The sequence below is a fragment of the Naegleria fowleri genome (genome assembly GCF_008403515.1).
Source record: "Naegleria fowleri strain ATCC 30894 chromosome Unknown tig13, whole genome shotgun sequence".
In the NCBI taxonomy this organism is placed as follows: domain Eukaryota; phylum Heterolobosea; class Eutetramitea; order Acrasida; family Naegleriidae; genus Naegleria; species Naegleria fowleri.
In genome coordinates, this window is record NW_025407945.1 from 758,021 (window position 1) to 779,755 (window position 21,735).

The 21,735-nt window shown below is 36.7% G+C and overlaps 12 protein-coding genes across 12 annotated transcripts; 6 read left to right on the forward strand and 6 right to left on the reverse strand.

Moving 5' to 3' along the window:
• Positions 1-343: 343 nt before the first annotated feature.
• Positions 344-1,902, reverse strand: FDP41_012454 (uncharacterized protein; the record flags this gene model as incomplete). Its single annotated transcript, XM_044702976.1, has 2 exons — positions 344-816; positions 1,047-1,902. The coding sequence occupies 2 exons, from the start codon at positions 1,900-1,902 to the stop codon at positions 344-346; spliced, it is 1,329 nt and encodes a 442-aa protein (XP_044566510.1).
• A 203-nt stretch (positions 1,903-2,105) lies between these two features.
• FDP41_012455 (uncharacterized protein) lies at positions 2,106-3,370 on the forward strand (the record flags this gene model as incomplete). The annotated part of the gene is made up of 2 exons (XM_044702977.1): positions 2,106-2,392; positions 2,650-3,370. The coding sequence occupies 2 exons, from the start codon at positions 2,106-2,108 to the stop codon at positions 3,368-3,370; spliced, it is 1,008 nt and encodes a 335-aa protein (XP_044566511.1).
• A 141-nt stretch (positions 3,371-3,511) lies between these two features.
• On the reverse strand, positions 3,512-5,653 carry FDP41_012456 (uncharacterized protein; the record flags this gene model as incomplete). The annotated part of the gene is made up of 1 exon (XM_044702978.1): positions 3,512-5,653. The coding sequence occupies one exon, from the start codon at positions 5,651-5,653 to the stop codon at positions 3,512-3,514; it is 2,142 nt and encodes a 713-aa protein (XP_044566512.1).
• A 589-nt stretch (positions 5,654-6,242) lies between these two features.
• Positions 6,243-6,536, forward strand: FDP41_012457 (uncharacterized protein; the record flags this gene model as incomplete). Its single annotated transcript, XM_044702979.1, has 1 exon — positions 6,243-6,536. One exon carries the CDS (start codon positions 6,243-6,245, stop codon positions 6,534-6,536), a length of 294 nt encoding a protein of 97 aa, XP_044566513.1.
• A 58-nt stretch (positions 6,537-6,594) lies between these two features.
• On the reverse strand, positions 6,595-7,167 carry FDP41_012458 (uncharacterized protein; the record flags this gene model as incomplete). Its single annotated transcript, XM_044702980.1, has 1 exon — positions 6,595-7,167. The coding sequence occupies one exon, from the start codon at positions 7,165-7,167 to the stop codon at positions 6,595-6,597; it is 573 nt and encodes a 190-aa protein (XP_044566514.1).
• A 410-nt stretch (positions 7,168-7,577) lies between these two features.
• FDP41_012459 (uncharacterized protein) lies at positions 7,578-9,656 on the forward strand (the record flags this gene model as incomplete). Its single annotated transcript, XM_044702981.1, has 1 exon — positions 7,578-9,656. The coding sequence occupies one exon, from the start codon at positions 7,578-7,580 to the stop codon at positions 9,654-9,656; it is 2,079 nt and encodes a 692-aa protein (XP_044566515.1).
• A 424-nt stretch (positions 9,657-10,080) lies between these two features.
• Positions 10,081-10,945, forward strand: FDP41_012460 (uncharacterized protein; the record flags this gene model as incomplete). The annotated part of the gene is made up of 4 exons (XM_044702983.1): positions 10,081-10,146; positions 10,259-10,375; positions 10,444-10,624; positions 10,755-10,945. The coding sequence occupies 4 exons, from the start codon at positions 10,081-10,083 to the stop codon at positions 10,943-10,945; spliced, it is 555 nt and encodes a 184-aa protein (XP_044566516.1).
• Positions 10,946-11,042: 97 nt separating this feature from the next.
• On the reverse strand, positions 11,043-13,543 carry FDP41_012461 (uncharacterized protein; the record flags this gene model as incomplete). The annotated part of the gene is made up of 3 exons (XM_044702984.1): positions 11,043-12,486; positions 12,601-13,143; positions 13,278-13,543. The coding sequence occupies 3 exons, from the start codon at positions 13,541-13,543 to the stop codon at positions 11,043-11,045; spliced, it is 2,253 nt and encodes a 750-aa protein (XP_044566517.1).
• Positions 13,544-13,763: 220 nt separating this feature from the next.
• On the forward strand, positions 13,764-15,405 carry FDP41_012462 (uncharacterized protein; the record flags this gene model as incomplete). Its single annotated transcript, XM_044702985.1, has 2 exons — positions 13,764-14,538; positions 14,648-15,405. 2 exons carry the CDS (start codon positions 13,764-13,766, stop codon positions 15,403-15,405), a joined length of 1,533 nt encoding a protein of 510 aa, XP_044566518.1.
• Positions 15,406-15,635: 230 nt separating this feature from the next.
• On the reverse strand, positions 15,636-16,370 carry FDP41_012463 (uncharacterized protein; the record flags this gene model as incomplete). Its single annotated transcript, XM_044702986.1, has 2 exons — positions 15,636-15,920; positions 16,029-16,370. 2 exons carry the CDS (start codon positions 16,368-16,370, stop codon positions 15,636-15,638), a joined length of 627 nt encoding a protein of 208 aa, XP_044566519.1.
• Positions 16,371-17,255: 885 nt separating this feature from the next.
• On the reverse strand, positions 17,256-18,275 carry FDP41_012464 (uncharacterized protein; the record flags this gene model as incomplete). Its single annotated transcript, XM_044702987.1, has 1 exon — positions 17,256-18,275. One exon carries the CDS (start codon positions 18,273-18,275, stop codon positions 17,256-17,258), a length of 1,020 nt encoding a protein of 339 aa, XP_044566520.1.
• Positions 18,276-19,530: 1,255 nt separating this feature from the next.
• FDP41_012465 (uncharacterized protein) lies at positions 19,531-21,720 on the forward strand (the record flags this gene model as incomplete). Its single annotated transcript, XM_044702988.1, has 1 exon — positions 19,531-21,720. One exon carries the CDS (start codon positions 19,531-19,533, stop codon positions 21,718-21,720), a length of 2,190 nt encoding a protein of 729 aa, XP_044566521.1.
• Between the last annotated feature and the right edge of the window lie 15 nt (positions 21,721-21,735).

Here is a 21,735-nt window from a genome sequence, read left to right on the forward strand (position 1 = left end):
CCAATAAAACACTACACAGTAGGGTGTTTGTATAGTTCATTTAATTTTACACTCGATGGTGGAGTTTTGAAAATACTACTACTAACCTGAATAAACTTTCGATTTCATGAGAATGGTAGTAAACGAAAGCGTGCGGCTGTCGATATGTTACATGAAGGAGTTTTAGTTTCTCTTTTTTATTGGAGAGAGGTACCAAAAGCAAATCACTCATCAGAAAATTGTGTGTGGGTAAACCATCGGCCCTCTCTTCCTTGAATCGGCACGATTGAGGTCAAATAACAACGCACATGCATACCAAAGCACTATCACTCACTTTATATTATTCCTTCACATATCGGGATCACTAAACATTTTCGCCTCCTTTTGGCTGGTTAGTAGGATAATTGACTCCATCCACAGGAGACTTTTGAAGATTGGGCAACAACAACAGTTTGATCCAGCTGAAAATGGAATCCTCAGGGGCAGCTAATCCATACACCTGTTGAATGTTGTTCTTAATTCCAATATTGTAAGGATTTTCAGATCCTGAAACCTTACTTCTCACAGACTTCATCTTGTTAAATTGGAATTCAATGGTGGTTTGATTGGTCAGCACCAGATACACGTGCCATCCTGTGAAAGTGGTCATTGTGAGACCAAGAGAACCTGAAAGAACCATCACAAATGTCAACCATCCGCTCCATGTGGCGTACAAGATGGGATCAGGTGTATAGAAACCAAACACTCCAAGTGAAATCATGCCAAAATTATACAATGCAGCAAAAGCCAAGAATCCAATAAAACCAACAAAGTATTTGTGATTTTGAAGGCCAACGCCTATTTGTCACAAAATTTGTGGAAATGAGACATTTGTTGCAAGCGTGAATGCATTCACAGTATATAATAATTAACGAAAAAATCAGTATTCATGAGTTATAAATGTGTGTGACAATACAAAGGAATCATTGATTGTTCGTATGATAATGCAGACATCATTGTGTGCATGATGTGACCAAAATTAACCATTCCCATTAAAAAACACAAATATGACATCCAAAAATACTTACAATTATTTAACCATGGACAATGATGATCCATTCTCAAAACACAAACATCACAAATATGACAATGATGTGCTCGAATGGGTTTTGGTTGCTGACATCGTCCACACCACTTGCTCCAATTTTTTCCTGGCACTGATTTTGTATCATTTCTAAAGGCTTCCACATTATCGAGAGAATCGACCCAATCTTTTGGAGTCACACCTGGACTCACTCGAACGCATTGAATGTAATTAAATGAAATTGACAATACAAAGTACAATCCAAGAAGTAAATGAAAAGTATAAGTCCACATTTTCGTGTTCATCATTGGCAACGTCACTGTAAAGTAAAAATAAAAGTTTAAAGACAAGAGCACTACCGCAACCATCACCATAAAGAGACCAAATATTCTCATGCAATATTTTGCACCATTCAAGATAATAAATCCAAATTTTGAGTCATAGAGTGAATCGAGTGGAGACATGCTCACTCTCTTATCTTCCAATTTATCAAAGAAATTTTGAGAATCAGCAGATAATTGTGTAACCTTGGGAGCAATTGTAGCCAACGGCGATATGATGGTCTGATCGGAGGGCATGGAAGATTCGATATTCATCATTAAAAAGGGTTTCTTTTCAAGTTCTGAGGATCGGTTATTCAAGCGAATTCCCATCATCATTCCTCCACCATAATAACGATGAGACTCATCTTCTTCATCTTCGTGGTTCATTGAATGTTCATGTTCCGATGATAGTTCATGATGATGATGATGAATTGGATCATGATGGTATGGTGGTTGTTGGTTTTGTTGAGGAATAATGGGATGATGCTGAATAATCTCAATCTCTTCGGGATGGTGATCCGTGTTGGATGAAGACATTTTTTTTTGTAAACTTCCAAAATTAGTATCAAGGAAGACATAATTATCCAAAGTTTTGAATGAGAAACACAATGACACTCCACGAGCGACCCATATGAGATCAGTCCCCTACGTTTTGTTTGTTGTTACCTACGCATAAGACCATTGTGTATTCATCTCAAGTGCATTCCAAACTTTTCAGATGCTTTGTAAAGATTGAAAAAATGTCACAATTTTCATTTCCTTTCGAGACGACTCTTCAAAATTTATATTCTTTCGGAATTCAAGTTTTAAATACTAAAGATACGGATGAAAAAGTCAAGCTCTCGTTTCAAGCACAACAACTTTATGAAGAGGGAAAAATAAGTGTGAGACCTTTGGATCGAAATGAAATGTTTCGAGTAAGACCTCCGAATGTTCCGGCTCGTCCTGACAATGTAACCATTGTTCCTCCGAAACAATTACATAAAAGAGGATCAGGAACGGTGGAAAATAGAGCTGCATTGATTCAGTAAGTGGGTTAAAAATTTGTAATGATTTTCGAATATGGTGTGATGATGTTGATTTTGAAATTAATTTTGGAATTACTCCAATAATAATTGCGAAATGAAAATTTTAGAAATTAATGATGAAATGATTTCATTATTATTATTAATTTTTTATTATTTTGATTGTCGATCAATATCAATGTCAATCAATATCAATCACGACCAATGTCTGGAATTTTAACTTTTTCGAAATAATGGAAATGTCAATCATTATATTAAGTTCCATCTGTCACATGGAATCCTACGCCATTGATCTAAGCTGGGATATTATCTGTCGATTTGCAATTCTCGATTATTTACCTGACGAATTTCTCATTGATTGGTTTTACGTGGCATTGGATGAATGTCGACATTTCAAAATGTTAAGCAAACGATTGACAGAATTGGGAAGTTTTTACGGTCAATTTCCATCACATGGTGGATTGTGGAGTGCAGCAACTGCCACTCAAAATGATGTCATGTTAAGATTATGTATTTTACACACCGTACATGAGGCACGTGGATTGGATATGACCCCAAATAATATTCGAAAATTGAGAGAAGCCAAAGATTTTGAAAGTGCAGATGTGTTGAGTGTGATTTTGGAAGAAGAAATTAGTCATGTTCAGAAAGGAGTGAAATGGTTCAAGTTTTGTTGTGCCCATGCGATCAGAGAGGAGAGAAGAAAGAATCGAGAAGAGCAGAATTTTGTTCATGTTGGAAATGACATGCTGACAACGACGACAAATGAACAAGAAGTGAGTGAAGATTTAATTCGACAAAGATTTCATCATTTGGTGCGAAATCACACCACAACGGGAGTGTTGAGACCTCCTTTTAATCATGAAGCTCGTTTGAAGGCAGGGTTCACAAAGGATTGGTATGAACCTCTTATTCCTGAAGCAAATGTGGCATCCACCACAAACGAAGAGACACAAGCCAATGAAGAAGTCATTCATTGATTGGATGAATGAACATAGATTGCTTTGCTTGTTTGTGCAAAAAGTTAATAAATTTAAATTCAATAATGTATTGACATGTTCATTAGCGAGTTTTGTTGATTGTGTTTGATATTAAAAAAAATACAGAGCCATACACCAACTTCACTGCCATGTAAACGTAGGCAGGGGTAACAAATCATTGCTTTGAGGAGTTAAATAGGTCAATGTTTCGTTGTGTTCGAGTAGTTTGTTGATATGCTCTTCAGTGATCATTGAATTTCCTTCCAAATTCAAAGCATACAAATGTATCAAGATATTTCTCACAGTCGGTGCAGTGTTTCCAATGTCCACTTTAGTTAAATGAGTTAATAATAATAAAGGTCCAACATTGTTAAATTTCAAATTCAGTAATTCAAGCTGGTTCATGCTCGAAAATATTGGCTCCAAATGATAATCTTCAAGATTGCAATAGGGAAGTTCCAAATGCGTAATGGTTCTTGATTGTGCAAGACATTCTAGGACAAAACGTTTTTCATCGTCGTCTGCATCATCATGTGAAACAAATTCGACGTGACTCAAAATGAGCCATCTCAGTGTGTGGCACCGTCCCAGCACGTCACACTTTTCTGAATCCAATTTCACATTCGAAAATTTTAGTTTTCTAATATTGTACCAGGTCAACGAAGTGTCAAAGCAATTCCAATGCTCAAAACATTGGGAGAATTCAAGTTCATTATTCACCCGAAAATCAATATCAATTTCTTGCAAATCTTTGACTCTGTGTTTAAGCAAAGTTAACAACATGGATTGGTCAATAATTATTTTTCCATCTTTTTTGATGCTCATTGATATTCTTTTTAAATTTGGAATTTTCACTTGTATGGCCTCATCAGTATTGTTATTTTTGAGTGCAATACCATTATTCTCGCCATGCAATGAAAAGGCCTCTTCCACCACAGTTAAAATATCATTCGACTCACACGAGAGAACATCGACATGCATTTCTAATTTCTCCAAGGAAGAGAGTTGAGAAATATCGTTCCACAAACCCTTCCAAAATATTCCACATGATTTCGAGGTAAATGAAAAACAAATATCCATGCTCAAACTTTTGAGATAAGTGGATGAATGTTCGGAATAATAGTCTATTAAAGGGCCTAAAGGAGAAGTTGGGCATGTGGAGGAACTATTTACATGAAACCCTTTAATTTTTAGGGACTCTAGCTTGGGAAATTGTGGCAGAAAATGAGTCGCCATGGTGTGGAGTGTTTCCCAGAAATGATGAGTGGATTCACGAGAGACAATCCATTCCAATTTGGTCACGAAATAATATCGAAAATTGGGAGGTTGGTCGTGACAGGAGGGCGTGTAGGTCGAAGAAGAGAACTCTCGTGGGTAGTTTACAGTAGCAGTGGTAGTAGCTGCGGTAGTTGGAATAGATTCATAGTGTTCTGGAAGAATAATGACCTCAGAATTTCTCAGTTGAGGGCAAATACACTTGTCATCATTCGTTATCATATATTTGAGTAAATCATAGTCTAACTTCACTCTTAATTCCTCTAATTGTGTGCAACATGTTGCTAATTGGGTGGACCAATTTTTGAGAAGTTGAAGAGACGTTAAGGAGTGGCGATCGTCTTTGGATTGAACTTTCCGTTTCTTGTGTTTTCTTTGAGTTTTCATTTCTTGTTCATTCTTGTCATGATCAATATTACCATCTGTAATGCCGGAATTTTGGTAGTTTTCATCACAGCTCAGTATTTCTTCATAATTTCTCTGAGGAATTGAAAAGTAGAAATTGTCCGGAGAGCCTCCATTCTGGCAATGAATAGATTTGGCCTTACTCCACAAAACTCTCACAAGATTAAAGTCAAATAACGTATCAAATTTGATAGTAACATGTTTTGAGGTTTCTAAATAAATATGAAAATGATGAAATATTTGGTAAATCTTCAATTTGTTCTCACAGTCAAACTTTCCGTAAATAAGTCTAACAATACACCTTTCAATTTCAACAAGAGAATTGACATCCAACTTGTCCTTCTTCTTTTCCTCATGTCCATTCGTTTGGTAGTAGAGAGATGGGCAGGTCCTAGGTGAAATTTCCAATATTGAATAGCTTAATATATGCAACTTCAATTGTACTGAGCTCAAGGGCCGAAATGAAGATGGTGATGCCGCCGATGACCAAGTCAAGTTGTTTGCGCCATTCAAATGATCGAGTAAATATCTCAAATTATGATTGTACTCTTGAAAGTTTTTTCCGTGATTTGTCAGATAGAGACCAATTAATTTACTCTTCATCGATGAAGTGTTGTTTCTATTAAATATATTTAAATAGAGCTCTTCAATTATATATTAGTAAATCGGAATTAAACAGTGATATTTTGCACCATTGAAATCGCAACGATGATGATGGTGAACAATTTCTAGATTTCAAGAACCCGAAGAAGAACGATCAAACAGCCTCCCAACTTGCGCACAAATTTTTTTTGTTCAATTTGTAATCTCCTTTAACTCTGGTGAATGATTATTCAGAATTTTGTGTGGATCCAGAAGGACATTTCAACAACTTGGATGTTGTTGGTGGTGATGATGATACTAGACGCAGCATTGCCACGACATGTCGTGTGCCACACGTAGCAGCCTGGCTGTTAAATGTGCTTTGAGGTCTTTTATTGTGAGGCGGCTTTTTTATTATTGCCGTCGTAAACGTTCGATTCAGCTTAACAAGCGAGTGGTTGGAAAGCCAAACCCTATGGTCCAAATGTGTGCAATAATTATACTACAACTTGGTGTTGTTGTTGCTTTCCGTTAATGAAATGAAAGCCATCGATGTCACCGCCGGAACGAATTGTTAGGATGGCACCAAACACAACAACATTAGAACAAAATGAAACCAGAATTCACAGTTACTTTTTGTGAGAATTGTGATGGAGGTACTCAAGAAGAATCCACAGCTATTCAGGCCATACGGCAAGTCTTTCCCGATGCGAGTATCAAGTCGGTGTGTCTCGATGAGTATCCCATCTTTGTGAAAATTGAAGCAAAAACTTCGGATCAACAAGAACCAAAAACAATTTTCCAATCCCATCAACGAAATCTATTCCGTAAATATCCTGATCTTAGAGAAGAATCCATCAAGAAGATTGTGAAAGCTTGTCAGGAATTAGTAAAAGAAGAATAATGAAGGTTGTGCACCTGTTGATAATTTCTTCTTTTGTTGGACATCAAAAGGTTCTTCATCATTCATCAAGGTTGTGCACCACATATTTCCGAATTAATTCCAAAACCTCATCATCATCACCATCACACGCCATAGTAGAATCATTCCGATGATGCCGTTGTTGTTGTTGTTCTGGATTCATCATTTCTCGTAATTTCATCCTAATTTTCTCCCCATTCCATTCTTTATATCTTTCAATGACCGATGGAGGAATTTCATGAAAAGCCAAAAAGATCATGACATCCAATTCATTCCATTCCGATAAAGGCTTTTCCTCATCACAACGATGATGAGCCTCCTTCGAATTTTGATTTTGCTTTTGTTGTTGTTGTTTTAATTCTTGCAAGTACGATAGCAGATGAGTCTCTGAAAGTCTTGTTGTGGTTGTTGTTGTTCGTGTTGGTGTTGTTGTATTTGGATCCAAGTCGGAATCCATGAGAAGAACATCATGATTGCCTTCTTCTTCTTTTTCATGAGAAGGCAAAAGACTTGAAGAGTTCTGCTGCTGGATGGTGTGGTTGTTCTTGTTGTTGTTATTGTTTGTAGAATCAGTAGTCTCTCGAGAGTCCAGATAGGCCAGTAATTGATCCATTCTTGTTGTATTCTTTTGAATTGTAAATTTATGAATTAATACAAAGATTCATGTGATGAAATTTCATTCTTCACAACAATCTAAGAGGCCTACAGGTGAAAAGGCTAATGTCCGTAATTGTCTTAATCAATTAATTCACGGGATAATGATTCGAGCCAATCATTCTGGACCTTCCATCCTCAACCGTTAATCCTGTCAATTGTCAAAAGTTCATCCTTTGAGTTGAGATCTTTTCGAGAAGGAAAAGAAACAAAAAACAAAAAGCGTCTCTGCTGCCTTTCATCACTCTGTTTCAATTTTGCCTTTAGGATTATCTTCCACCACTACGAGATTTCAAATCAATCATTGTCATCAAAATCACTCTCACAAATCAAAAACATTAAAACCTTCATCTCCTGCCAGCTGTCGAAATGTCGTCCGATACAAGCACACCCAACCTTCCCAATGATTTTCCATCCACAAGACCTCCCCAAACAATTATTCGGAAGAAAGTCATGGTTCGAAGGTTAACCTCTGCTCATCAAGCAACAACACCAATTTCCTCCAATAATGGTGTTGCTGAATCAATGACAAATGACACCCTACGAAGCAAATCTGAGAACCAACAAGGTGGCACGAATCCTCGGTGTCACACTCCAAACACTGCTCAAGAGCAACCAAAGAACGATCCATCTAGCCTCCTCAGCAATGAGAAAGAAAAGACAACTGAACAATACGCGGAAGACCAAAACACTTCTTCAAACAATAACAATAACAACAATTGCAATACCATCATTGAAAACAATAGTATCTCTACATCTGCGGCTACTACTACTTCTCTCAACACACCATCTGACATTAATTCTCAAACTACTAGTGCGAGTGGAAGTACTTACTTTCAACAACAACATAGTAACATTATCAAACGTATTATTGAAAAAAAGTCTTCTTCTTTTGGAGGAAAGTCTTCCATCACCATTGCTGTCAAAAGTCCAACCAATAATAATAACAATTCGTTCACTGTCACTTGCAGTAGCTCTTCGGATTCATTCGATCGAACAAACATTGTTGAATCGAATTTGTCAACAACAACAACAACCACTACTGTTTCATCACCCAATATTGGGATCACCACTCGTCGATCATCTTCTTCCTCTTCGAGTGAAGTCTCCATTCCAAGTCAATCCATGCGTGCAAGATCTGTACGTGCAGTTGCTTGTTCAAAACAAGCAAGTGATAGGGATTTCAATCCAACACTTAATGAATGCGAAAAGTTGAAATCCACTCGAAAATTTGGAGATTTGGAGCGAGTGTGTCGAGACTTTTTAACTCGATACTTTTCTAGTGATGTCAAGATGGCTAAAATCTATTTGTATTTGGCTTGTGCATTGCGAGAAGGTTTACTCTTTCGGGATGCTCTGAAATACTTTAATGAGGCGCTTAAAATTGATTCTTCATTGTCCAAAAAATCAACATTTTTACGTGACTATGGCCACACGTTGGTGTGTGACGAGCAGTATGAATTGGCAAATCAATATTTCGAAAAATCGTTGCTAGCTCTCGAAAAGGAATCAAACACAAATGATATGGCCGATAAAGGTGAATTGAAAAGTGCCATGTTTATGTGCACCATTCTTGGAGACAAGTCAAATGTTCAAGATATTAATTTGCAATCCTATTTAACAACCTTGGATACGAATCATGCACTCACTCACTACGCCATAGGACTTTACTATGAAAGGAAATGTGACTATCAAAATGCAATCCAATATTACAAATCGTCACAAATTAAGGAACCTTCCTTTGATTGTGCCTATGAGCGAGTTGGAATGTGTTACTTAAAATTGGGAGTTTTAGAAAGAGCCAAGTCAAGTCTCGATTTGGCATGCACATTGAATCGACAGAATTTCAGAGCCTTGTTCGAATTGGCCAAGTTGCATTTGAGAAGTGGATCCACAGCTAACTGTAAAATTAAATTGAAATGTATCATCGAGAGATCATCAACGCTGGTAGATTCAACAAGTGATCGATTGAGATTATATCAATATCTTGCAGAATCCTATTATTTACTTGCCATCATCAAATATTCAAGTGAAAGTGAAGAATCAGAAAAATCAGAAACACTCTTCAATCAAGCTATTCGATACTTCACACGATATCATGATTTGGTGCAAAAATTTCCAGACAAACTTGCAAATTATTCAACAGAAAATTACTACAACACACTTGGATTGTGTCACATGTATTCCGACCATGCTCAAGAAGCGGGCGAATGCTTTGCCAAAGCCATTGAATTTGAACCACAGTCTCCTTTTGGATATTACAATTTGGGAGTTTTGTTTGAAATGAATGAATTGTATGACGATGCATTAGAAAGTTTTTCACACGCTCTCAAATTGTCACCTATGGATACCGATTGTAAATTTGCGGTGAAAAGAGTAACGCGAAAAAAGAAGAATGCAATTTTCACGAATTATGGCTTAATTGGAACGGAAATTATAAATAATTAAGGTGTTCGACAGAGCATGACAAGTCTTTTTTTGTGAGAGCATTTCCAACAATCGAACGGCTTGAAGAAGAGTTCGTTGATTGCTTTCTGAACATTCCAGTGAAAAGACACGTTTTGTTCGAGATAGCTCAGTATGGGAGAGCGGTTCAAATCCTCCTCTCGAAATTTTGCTTTGTTGGGATAGTTGTCCAAGTAATGCATTCTTTTTTACTCATTGGAAATCGGATTGGGGTTTGACAGCAGTAGCCCAAGAAAAGCAATCACCTAGTCAGTCTAATTTTGATCGGGATAGCTTAGTAGAGGGAGAGCGTTGGACTCCAGATCCAAAGGTCGACGGTTCAATTCCGTCTCCCGATAATTTTGCTCTTGGATATCATTTCCCTCCACTGAAATACAAAATAATTACAAATTTCCAATAAGAAAAAATGTCCAACTCCTCGAAGGTCGTGAAAGTCATTTTGTTAGGAGACTCTGCTGTCGGAAAGTCTAAAGTATGTGCTCAAACTGAATTGAGAAATTGTTCATCGAGGTGATATTTGAAAATGTCCAATAACAATAACTCCCATAAACGCTTCCATTCGATCGGAATACAATGATCTGCAGCTTGTTGAAAGATTTTTAATTGATGGTTATCGGGAACAACAACAATCAACATTTGCGTTGAATATATTTCCTTATAGAGCAAAAATAGATGGAGAGGATTGTGATGTTGAATTTTGGGTATGTGTTCTAGATTATCAATAGGGACTTAAATTTAAGTTAAATATTGACACACCATATTTTCAAAGGACACTGCTGGTCAAGAGAGATTCAATAATGTACATCCTTCGTATTATCATCAAGCACATGCTTGTATTCTTGTTTTTGATGACCGACAAATCACTTACAAAAATTTAGAAAAGTGGTACAACGAGTTGCAAACATATAGAAAGGGTATTCCAGCTATTGTGGTGTGCAATAAGATTGATTGTAAGTATTAGTGGAAATGTTGCTTATTAATTCAAATTATTTTGTCTTAACGGAATGAAATTAATTATTAATTTTTTTTCTTTACCTCAATCCATTCAAACATTACTAATGGCATTACCATAAATCCTAGTAAATATGGATGTGACAAAAACAACTTTCAATTTCGCAACCAAGAGAGAACTTCCGTTGTATTATGTTTCAGCAGCTGATGGCACCAACGTGGTAAAGGCTTTCACCGATGCTCTTAAATTGGCCAAGAAATGCAGAGACAATCCAGAGAAGGAATTTGTTGATGATGTATTGGAATTGTTAAAAGATTAATGCGCTCAATGCATGTAACATAGGTGGTGTTAATTATTTAAAATAATATATAAATTTATTATTTACTGTCATATCACAACAACCAACGCTATTCACATTAAAAATTGTCCAAATCCAATTCTTTAAGAGTGTCCTGTTTCGATGTGGTCTTGGAGGTTGTGGACTTTTTCTTCTTTTTAGTTTCTTTTTCCTCAGATTGTGCTGCAGAGTTTTCTTCTTCCTCAAGTGCAGTGGACCTCTTTCTCTTCAATTTGGTTTCCTCAATTTCTTTGAGAGCTGACTCTTCTTCATCCTCCTCTTCGAAGGTGACCTTCTCGTCCAATTTGGATGCAACTCTCTCCAATAATTCTCTGTCTTGTCTCTTCTTTTCGGTGGCATAGTATTTCTCGAGAGGTGTTTCTGTGCCGTGTAAGAATTGATTGGCCTTGTCAAAGTCGAGAGGTGTGAATGATATTTTCGATTTGGCTTCATTCACAAAAATTATATTGTCATTGACATGCTTCACAAGATTGGTAATTTGTTTGGCAATACCAAAGTGCAAAGTCTCGCTGTGATTCTTGACATACTTTTTCAAAAAACTGGTTATTGGATATGAAAGTTCTGGAAAGGCAACAGATTTGCTATGTGTAGCCAAATGGTCTAAAAGTAAAAAGCAACAATCGTCAATGATTCTTTGATGGAATTCCCTAGATTTGAGTTCTTCAGGCATGGCTTTCAGTTTAAATTCAAAATATAATGGTTGAGGTTTTTGATTCTGTTTAGGTGTCTCTGTCGCTTGCTTCAATTGAAGAATTTCAAAAATAAATTGAGAAATTGGAATAAAGGTTCTATCACACTCTCGAGACAAGCTGTTCAACATGGTCAATAGTTTGACCTTGAATGGATAATGCTTGGCCGAGTTGCTGAGACTAAGAGCTGCCATTGCGATTTGAGTGATTGGATACAGCAATTCACCAATCTTTTCTTGTTTGAAGTAGGCACAAACCACCTTTGCCCATGCATCCAAACAATGGAAGAACTTCCAATTATAGCACAATGCATAACCATTTTGTACCGTTGTATCCATGGCTCTTCTCACTGTGATGGAAAGTTCTCGAATATAAATGAAAGCATGTTGGAAGATACTATTAAAATTGATAGAGGCCAACTCTACGAGACAATTCTTTAAAAAGTCAATTTGTTGGAATGTCGATGGATTGTAACCTTTGGAATTTCTCAAGAGTGTATAATAAACTCCCTTAATACACAATTCGAGGAATGGATATGGATAAATGACAGCCATCGAATTGATAATTAAGAAGGCTCTCACTCTCACGTCCTCATTCGTGTGACCTAATAAATTGAGCATAATTCGCAAAATTTTCTTTGGGTGTGCCTCAAATAAGCCATAAAATGGAACAAGTCGTGTAAAATAATGCAAAATATAAATCAAAAGCTTTTCATCCACGCTGCTTTCCATTAATGTGTAAAATGCATTAATAAATGTCGAGAGAGCCAATTTCACTTGTTTCCAACCAGAGTATTTTGCAGGCATCTTATTTCTATTGCATATGAAATGATGATACATTTTGACCAATATTGATACGTGTGTGAGAATGAATGAAAGAAATTAGTCAAGAAAATCACGATTAAAAATTAGCATTTCGTCTACTTACGATCCATGTTCATATTTGGTCAATATTGTGGCCAAATCTCCCAAACATTTGACACAAGCCATTGTCACTCTTGCAAATGTGGCTGCATCAGGAATCACATATGGAATTTCAGGTTCATCCTTCTTCTTTTTCTTTTCATCTGAAGATGATTCCTTCTTCAATCCCGATCGGAAACATAACACCAAATGGTACAATGGTTGAACTGCATTGCTAGATTTAATCTTCTTCACCCATCGTGCAATGAGAGCTTTTGTAACTTTGATTCGAGAACCAAACTCTTTTGCTTGTTTTTGATCCTCTTCTTCAATTTCTTCAGTAATTCTTTGGAAATAGGCTTCATCTTGTTCGTCTTCCTCTTGGTCTGCTGGAATATTTTCTTCATCATTGTCTTCTCGCTCTCCACCATCAAAGACTTCCTCATCATCGTCTTCGTCCACTCCAGAAATTAATTGTTGGATTTCTTCTTCCTCGTCTTTGGTAGTTTTACCTCCTTCAGCCTTTAACTTTTCAAAAAAGGCTGCAATTTCTTCTTTTGTGATGGTTCTATAATAAGGTGATGCATGAATATAGTATGGTTATGTATATTGAAGGAATGATGATTCATCAAGTGTTTTGCAAAAAGTACAAATCCATGAAAATATAAACCAAACTTATTTCTCTCTACTCTTTGTACGTACCCACTATTACTATTTGAGGCTTGTTTGTTATCCGATGATGATGATGAAGAAGGCTTCTTCTTATTCACGGCCTTCAAATAATGTTGTTCCAATTGTTCTTCCTCCTTCTCGGAATCGGAAAGATCCTCCTTCTTCAATTTTTCATTCTTAATCACCTCCCTCACTTTCTTTTCGTGTGCAATTCGTTGAGTCTTGATCTTGGCCTTCACCAACTTTTTGTTCTTCTTATACTTTTTATCGGATTTGGTTTGTTTGTTTCGACCCATTTTTTTTATTGTTGTTTTTTTTGTTGGTTCAATAAAATGTTGAACGTTGAAGTGGTTGAGACAGAAGTTTTTGATATTTTGTTGAGTTCATGAATTATACAAAGAATACGGCCATTCCATCACCATTTGAATTGTTTTTAAACAATTAATGATGATTAATTAAACCATGCAATTGTTATTCAGTGATTCAGGTGGAACTTGAGATTATAAAAATGAAAAAATGATGAAACGGAAATGGGCTGGGAAAAGACAAGACCAATCGGAGGACAATAACAACAACATAACAACACCTTCATCATCATCTTCGGCTCAATCAATGGTTGGTTCCTCCAATGAAGAGATGAAACGGTCAAGAGTTTCAACTATTTTGAGGCACTTGATGCCGAATGTGTTCAAAGTTCAAGATTCCTTCACGAATGTAAAGGCTCATTCCGAAGCCCCAAACAAAGATCGTGATGAAGAGCAGGATAAGAAGAGGAAACAATTTTCATCATCCTTACGCACGAAGGATCAAGAACCAATCATGAATGAAGAATTGAAACAAAATAATAATCAGTGGATTAATTTTGAAGCAAATAATCGTGAGAACGCCGTTGAAAATTTCGTAAATCAACAATCTCTCAGTGCTGATGATGTGAATGATGAAAATATAATTTTACCTGTGAAGGCTCTCTTTCATGCCATGAAAAATCCACAAAATAGAAAATCATCTGAGAGTTTTTCAAAATCCTTCCAGTCGTCCTATCAAACGATGAGTCATGCTGAAGAGTTAAATCGAAAGCAAAATAAGTGGAAAATAGGATTTCCAGATACAGATGTAAAAGCAACTCTATTTTCGAGAGAAAATGAAAGAGTTTACACAAGTACAAAACCACTCGTGCCAAGAAGTGAGTTAGTGGAACAACCAAAAGGAGATCCTCCAGATATTAGTAAGGTATTTGGAAGTAAAAAAGGTCAAGGGGGACATGTTTGCATCGTGGGACCAACTGGATCAGGTAGGTAATGTGTGCATGATTTGGTATTATGAAAAATTTGAGTGGTAATGCACTCTGAAATGGTGTTAAATTTATATCTAAATGGCATTGATGTTGACATTCACAACAGGAAAATCCACAATTGTGAGAGGAATTCTTTGTCAAATGTCTGCAGAAAAAGCACTGGCCATTTATTCTCTCGAATATCCTGTGGAAGTGAATTTACAGACTCATGGTTTATTTAATGTGTGTCAAATTGACATGTTTCAAGAGATTCAAGGAAAACAGCGATCTCTTGCTGAGACAGCCAACAATCTCTTAAAACATGATCCAGATATTATTTATTTTGGAGAGTTGAGACATAAAGTAGATTTCGAAACTGCCACTTCTATTGCTCTCAGCGGTGTTCAAGTGATTAGTACGGGACATGCCTCATCACCGATTGACTTGCTGGAGAGATTGAGATCCATGAACATTGATTTAAAAACACAATTCAGAGCTTTTAAATGTATTTTAGGAGTGAAACGTGTTCCTATACTTTGTCCTCACTGTAAGCAACGAATGGTCATTTATGGAAAAACTGATAATAGAGCACTGAAATTATTGACCATGTACAGAGTAGTCACAACTGAGAAGGTTAATCGAAGAAAAGAAGTTCCAGTTGTTTGCATGCCACCAGAACCTTCCAAGAATAAGGCTGACACATGTCCTCATTGTGTCAATGGTTATATCAGTAACCACACGATTTATGAATTTTTATACATTACTCCAGAGAGTGACATGGAGACTCTTCGAAAAAAACACACCTACACCACAGAGGAAACGTTATTATCGCTGATCATGCAAGGAGAGGTGAATCCATTATATTTGCAAAATAGTATTCACTAAAGAGAAATTTTGGATCTGTGGCAATACCACCGCAACACAACATGGGCATGGAAAAAGAATATCAGCATCATAGTATCACAATGATTTAATGATCATTCGCGAAAAGAACATCTGTGTCAATTTATGACCTGTCAGATTGAAAGAATACACTCTACTAATAAACGGATGACATGTCAGCACGAAAGTGTGTTGATATGAACAATTAATAAGAAATTATTTTGAGGATTTGCTTAAAGTTCATAAGTCAAATCGGCCACATAAGGATAATTTTCATCACTGGCCTTGCGTTCTTCCTTGGCTGGAACGACGACACTTTGAGGATTCTTCTCTTCGGGAACCTTTCCTGTTGTTCTTCCTGATTGTCCTTTTCTTTGATCAGTGAACTGAGAAATACCTTTCGTTTGCACATCAACGCCTGCGACATAACTGTCCTTCAAAACATCATCTGGTTTACGAGTGGTCAAGTCGTGAATGATGTGGGCGAGATCAGCAGCTTCTCCTGCCTCATGTTTTTCCTTTGTGTCATAAACACATGACACAACAACAAGTTACATTAATAATATTCACAGTAATTCTTTTCAGTGAGAATCAATAATGGAGTGTCCTTAACGAGAACTACTCACCTTCATCATTGCGAATATATCCTTATATCTCAAGGATGGATGTTTTTTGTTAAATTCAGAAGCCATATTCAATAAAAGCTCAAAATCTTTCTTGGCTGCATATTGTTCTTCAACAGTGTTTTCTCTTTTATCGTATCCTTGTTGACGTTGAGCACCAAAGTAGCCACTGCCTCCGAGAGAGGAATTCACATCGCTGTAACTGTCGGAATCGAGAGCATAGAGAGCAGTGAGCTTTTGTGAAAAGTTTCTTTGCAAGAGTACGGATCCACTCTCCTTTGGAAGAAACACAAGCTTGGAGGAGTGAGTGCGAGATTTTGAAAGTGTTCTGAGAAGAATGGACATGTTGTTTTTGAATGTGTAAATATTGGAGTGACAATAATAATTGTGTGTGAATGTTTGTAGTATATTTTGTAAAATATGTAATATAAAAGGACAATGGCACTGTCGAAAGGATAATAGTGGTTGTTTTTGTTTTGGGTTGAAAATACATTGAGATCAGACCAGAGACCAAGAGGAAGTAATTTTGCCTAAAACAACTAATATCCAAATGTGGAATTTTTACAAAATTGTAATGCCTCAATATAGTTGTCGAAAGAATTATGTTAAAGGCTGCTATTTAGTTATTTTTTACTGTGTTTGGAACTCTCTGAAGGGAGTGTAGTGGGACCAAGTCAGTCGGTTTGGAACAGAAAAACCGAGTTGTGATAAAAATAGTGTGGAACACAACGAAAACGATGAACAAGGAACTGTGGAAATGAGTGTGGAACAGCCTTAACTGAGTGTGGAACGGCCTTAACTGAGTTGCAACTTTTCAATAATGACTAATTAAAAGTTTATTGTACAATTATTAAACATACAGTTTGTAAACATTTTGCAAGGATTAATCTCTGTATTTTCAATTTGATTCTTTTGTTTTGGTTGAATATTAGTTGTTTGTTCAACCAGTTTTTCACCAATTTTGAGGGCAGTTTTGGTTGCTGTGTTTGTATTGACTGCTTGATATCTGTCTGGAACAGAGTTGCTCTTCCAATTACCGAGTCTTTTAATATCCGCTTGAGTGATTCCTTCGCAACTTGATAAAATGGTTGTAGAGGTTCTTCTGCTAAAATGGCCAGTGTATCTGTCTATACCAATTTTAGAGTTCTCCAAAGTGGTTCTTAATTCTGTTGGAGCTTTTTCATTCTTTTCAATTTCATGAACCGAACCATCCACACATCGTACATCATGTTACTCTTTGGTGTCATCTTTAACTCGACCATATCGGTTGGATTGATAGGCCCTTGGAGGTGGAGCTGATCTTTGGGATGATGTAGAAGATGACGATCCTTCACGACTCTCATTCACAGAAAGATCCCGAAGAGATTGTTTGTCGTACGATTTTCTGTCATTATTTCCTCCATAACGTCGAGTTTGAGAAAATCTTTGTTCTTGAGCCATTCGTTCAGCTGCCATCTCAATACCTCGTTTCGCAGTGGATGGTGCGCCTGATGCAGAGCTTGATGCAGTGTCTTGTTGGGCTCTTGGCAGAGTAGATGTTGACGATCCTAATCGTCTTTCACCTTGTGTTGTCTGCCATGTGGTTGCTGTTGTTGAGTCCTCATTCTTTGTGTGAGCTTTTTCACTCTGATTGGTTTCTTTAGCTTGCTGATTTGATGATGATAACTGTTTCATTGCAGCTTCCTCTTCTTCCTTGTGTTGTTGTAATTGTTTTTCTAATTCTTGCTTTAATCTTTTTCTGTATTCAAGTAAGGCTTCATTTTCTGTTTTGTGTTCTTTTGAAGGCTCCTCCTCAGAAGATGACTCCGATGAGCTACTGCTGCTGGTTGTAGAGGATGTCCTCTTTCTCTTTTTTGCTGTTTTTCTCTTCTTTTTCTTTTTTGAGGCCTCATCACTTCCGCTGCTGTAACTACTCGTGCTACTACTCGACGATGAATCACCTCCTGATCCGTTCGGATTTAAATAACTATCGCTTTCACTATTGGTCCATATGGCATCTTCGTCTTCAAAAACTTCTTTAGATTTCATTTCCAAGTCATCATCCGCATCATTAGGAATAGGAATTCCTTTCCTCATCATTTCCAATCGTTGAGTATAGGATGGCCTTTTTGTGTATTGACTTGAATTTTTCTCTGTACATTGATAGGTCCAATGACCACTCGTGAAACACTTTTGACAAAAGGCTTCTTTTTCATTCTTGGTGTGGGCAGATGAAGGATGGCGTGTGGAAGGTAGAAATCGATTTATCATTTTTTTTCTTTTAATTTTCAAAATCAAGATTTATATTTTTAATATTATTAATCAAGCTTTTGATGATCCTATTATATAATATTCAATAACTAAAGAATCCTCTCTGAATGAATTCAATAATTTTATTTGTTTTGATTGGTGGAAAACATTGTTGATTGATTATACGAATGTTGATTATCAAAAAATTCAGGAATGAGTTTATTGAATAATAAACGGGTTATGTGTGCACAATTAACCGACTAAAGAATGTTGACTATCAAAAAATACAGGGATGGGTTTATTGAAAAATAAACAAATTATAGGTACTCAATTGTCCGACGATAGTGTGTCTAATGGGTGTGTAGGTGTGAGGTGTAGATGTTGTCGGAGTTGAGTTTGCCAGGCTGACTGCTAAATGTTTCCCAAGCAGTTGCAAATTTTGCAGTTTTGGGTTTAATTATATATCCTAATTATTGAAGAGGTTCGTCTTTGATATTACCATTCCAATACATTGGAATAAAAGAGAGGGAATGGTTTGAGGGAAGTCTGACAAGAGGGGCGTTGAATTTGAGGGAACTGTTGTCCCATTTTGTGTACAATGAATTGATTTCCGGACCACATGGTGCATGAAGTGAATACATGTCCCCAGTTAGCTTTGGTGTTGCAAATGTGGCAATTAGGTTAATCTTTTCCGAAATTTCTAAGACTACAAACCCATTTGTTCCTCTAAATTAACCAAACGATTCTTGTTGTTTATGTCTTCGAAACAACTAATCACCTTCGCCATCACATCTCTATCAAAGAGGTCGCTGGTTGCCTGCATACTGCAAACAAATCTCTTTCTGCTCAAAAATCGGCACATGATAAATTGAGAGAAGAGATGGAGTCTCTAGCAATGGTCATCGGTCATGGCTGAGGTATTAAAGACTGAGATTCCAGAGGTTGTAATAATATTAGAGACCTCTAGTTGCGACAACATTGGGGAGTTGTATGTATTGGGTGGGCTAGGTTGTATTTCCGACAAATTGGCTATATTGACGGAGGATGGAGTCTCTAGAATTTCATTTTCCATGACCGATGATCATTCTAGAGACTCCATCTCTTCTCTCAATTTATCATGTGCCGATTTTTGAGCAGAAAGAGATTTGTTTGCAGTATGCAGGCAACCAGCGACCTCTTTGATAGAGATGTGATGGCGAAGGTGATTAGTGTCTTCATCGCCGAGGATGGTTTGGTTTTCAGACATTTTTTCGAAGACCATATTGATTATCAAAAAATGCAGCCACTTGAGATTGTAAGCTCTTCTTCTTCGGATTCAAGTCGATCATCTTCATCATCACCAACATTGAGTCCAAGTTCTTGTTTGTCTTGCAGACAATTACATCGGAAATGTTCAAAAACTTTACCATCATGTCAGTATTGTATTAGGAGAGGATATCAATGCGTTTATGAATCATCATCATCATCGGGAAGAAGAAAGCCTTCTCAATCATCATCACAATATAACAAGGAAATTGTTTTTATTGCCAATGAATACTCTTCTCAGAGGAAGAGGTCAAAAGGAGGTTCAACAACAACAACAAGTGGTAATAACTACCACTCCAAAACGACTCAACATTCCTATCATCCCTATACTCCTTGCTCTTTAATTGCCAACACTGAGAATTCAAGTCTTCATGAAGTAGATCAACAATCATCGTTCCATTCCGCAACAAATAATCCTATCCAACAGCACAACGGAAACAAAACAAATTGTACAATCATCTCCCCTAATGAAATTCATATACAGCGTCAAATGAACTATCGCTTTTCAGCAATCCAAACGTTGGATATTTATTACAAAGTTACTGCATTGGGATATCCAGTGTATGATCGAATCAAGTTAGAGCAAGCACTTAATTTTCAACTCAACGAACAGTTTTTCTTTCAAACTCAGCCCTATCAAGTATCATGTGAATTGGAAAAAGATGTTGCTGTGTTACAAACTTTGCAAGCCGTGTGTTTGCAACAAATGGGAATTCTTCACGAAATTGCAGATCAATTATTTATGAATGGAAAGCAAATAATTGGAAAATATTATGATGAAGTGGATTCAATCAGTGTGCTGGTCGCAATGAATTTTATGGCTGATTACATGTTAGGAAATGGAGAGAAAGCTAAATCGAGGGCCATGTATATGACGGTTCGGGCTAAACTTGAACCATACATTAAGGAGTGTCAACGTCTCTTTTCTAATATGTTTTCATCGACAAAGGCCCATGACCTTAATAATACCATGAAATTACCAACTATGAATCGTCAATTTTTTTCTGCTTTCCTCTTAGATTCTCAAACAAAATTTCATGAATTATATTTTATTGAGGAATTGAATCCGGAAACATTTATTTTTGACGAATTGGAGATGACATCCATGTTCAAAAATCTGCAAACATCAAAATTGAATACCAAATCGTGTAAATCTCTTTCAGAAGAGACGTACCATCAGTTGATGATCATTCTGGAGACGTTTGTTGCAGTGACAGATCTAATCATGACGGCTAGTCGGAACAAACACAATTTAATATTTTTAGTTTCATCTCTAATTGCAAAGCAGCTACATTTGGAAATTTTAATGAATTGTGCAAAGAAAAATGTGAGAGAATTGTTGAGAGTGTCTAGAGAAGTTATTGAACTCACCAAACATGAATTGTTTAATTATCTACCTTGTTGTGCAACAAAGGCAATTGTAATGGCTTGTTCAGTTCGAGTGAATTATTTTGCACAACTTTCTCCATATGGCAACATGAATGATGATTTACGTGCATTGAAATTACTTGCAAACAAATATCGACTTGTACAACATGAACACTCTCAATTAATCAAAGCTGTTGAAGCTCTCACTTATTTGCAACAACAAGCTACAAATAATGAAACGGTCATTTCTAATTTTCTTTCATTGGCCAATGATAACAACAATGAATTAATTCAATATCGTAATGGAATGTTTGATGGTGCTGAAGATTGCAATATTAATGCTGCATCATCATCGGAGCAAGAAGACGAATCGTCAATGTACAATACATCTATTTCTCCTGATGAAACTGTGGATGTGACTTCAGTATTTGAAAAATTTCGAGCCAACAAAGAAACTTTGTCTCAACTCATTTCAGGTGTTGATTTGATGGAGATCATATTTGAGAGCTTGTTGGAGGAGCAACGCATTAAACAATCCAAGCCACTTTCTTTGGAGTTGATAAGTGAAGTGAAACAGGTCAAACTTGATTTTATTACTAAATTGAAAAAGATGGCACATCAAAGGAATGATATTGGAGGCTTGATAGAGACAGAAATTTTAAGGATGCAAACACTCGCTGAATATCATTTCGAGAAGATGAAATTAGAAAAGCCTGAGCAAAATCTTGAGTGTCTTGACGCGAACGATATTTCAATTGTTTTTCGATTCGACGAACTTAACATTGATGAATGACGTCGTTCTGGATCA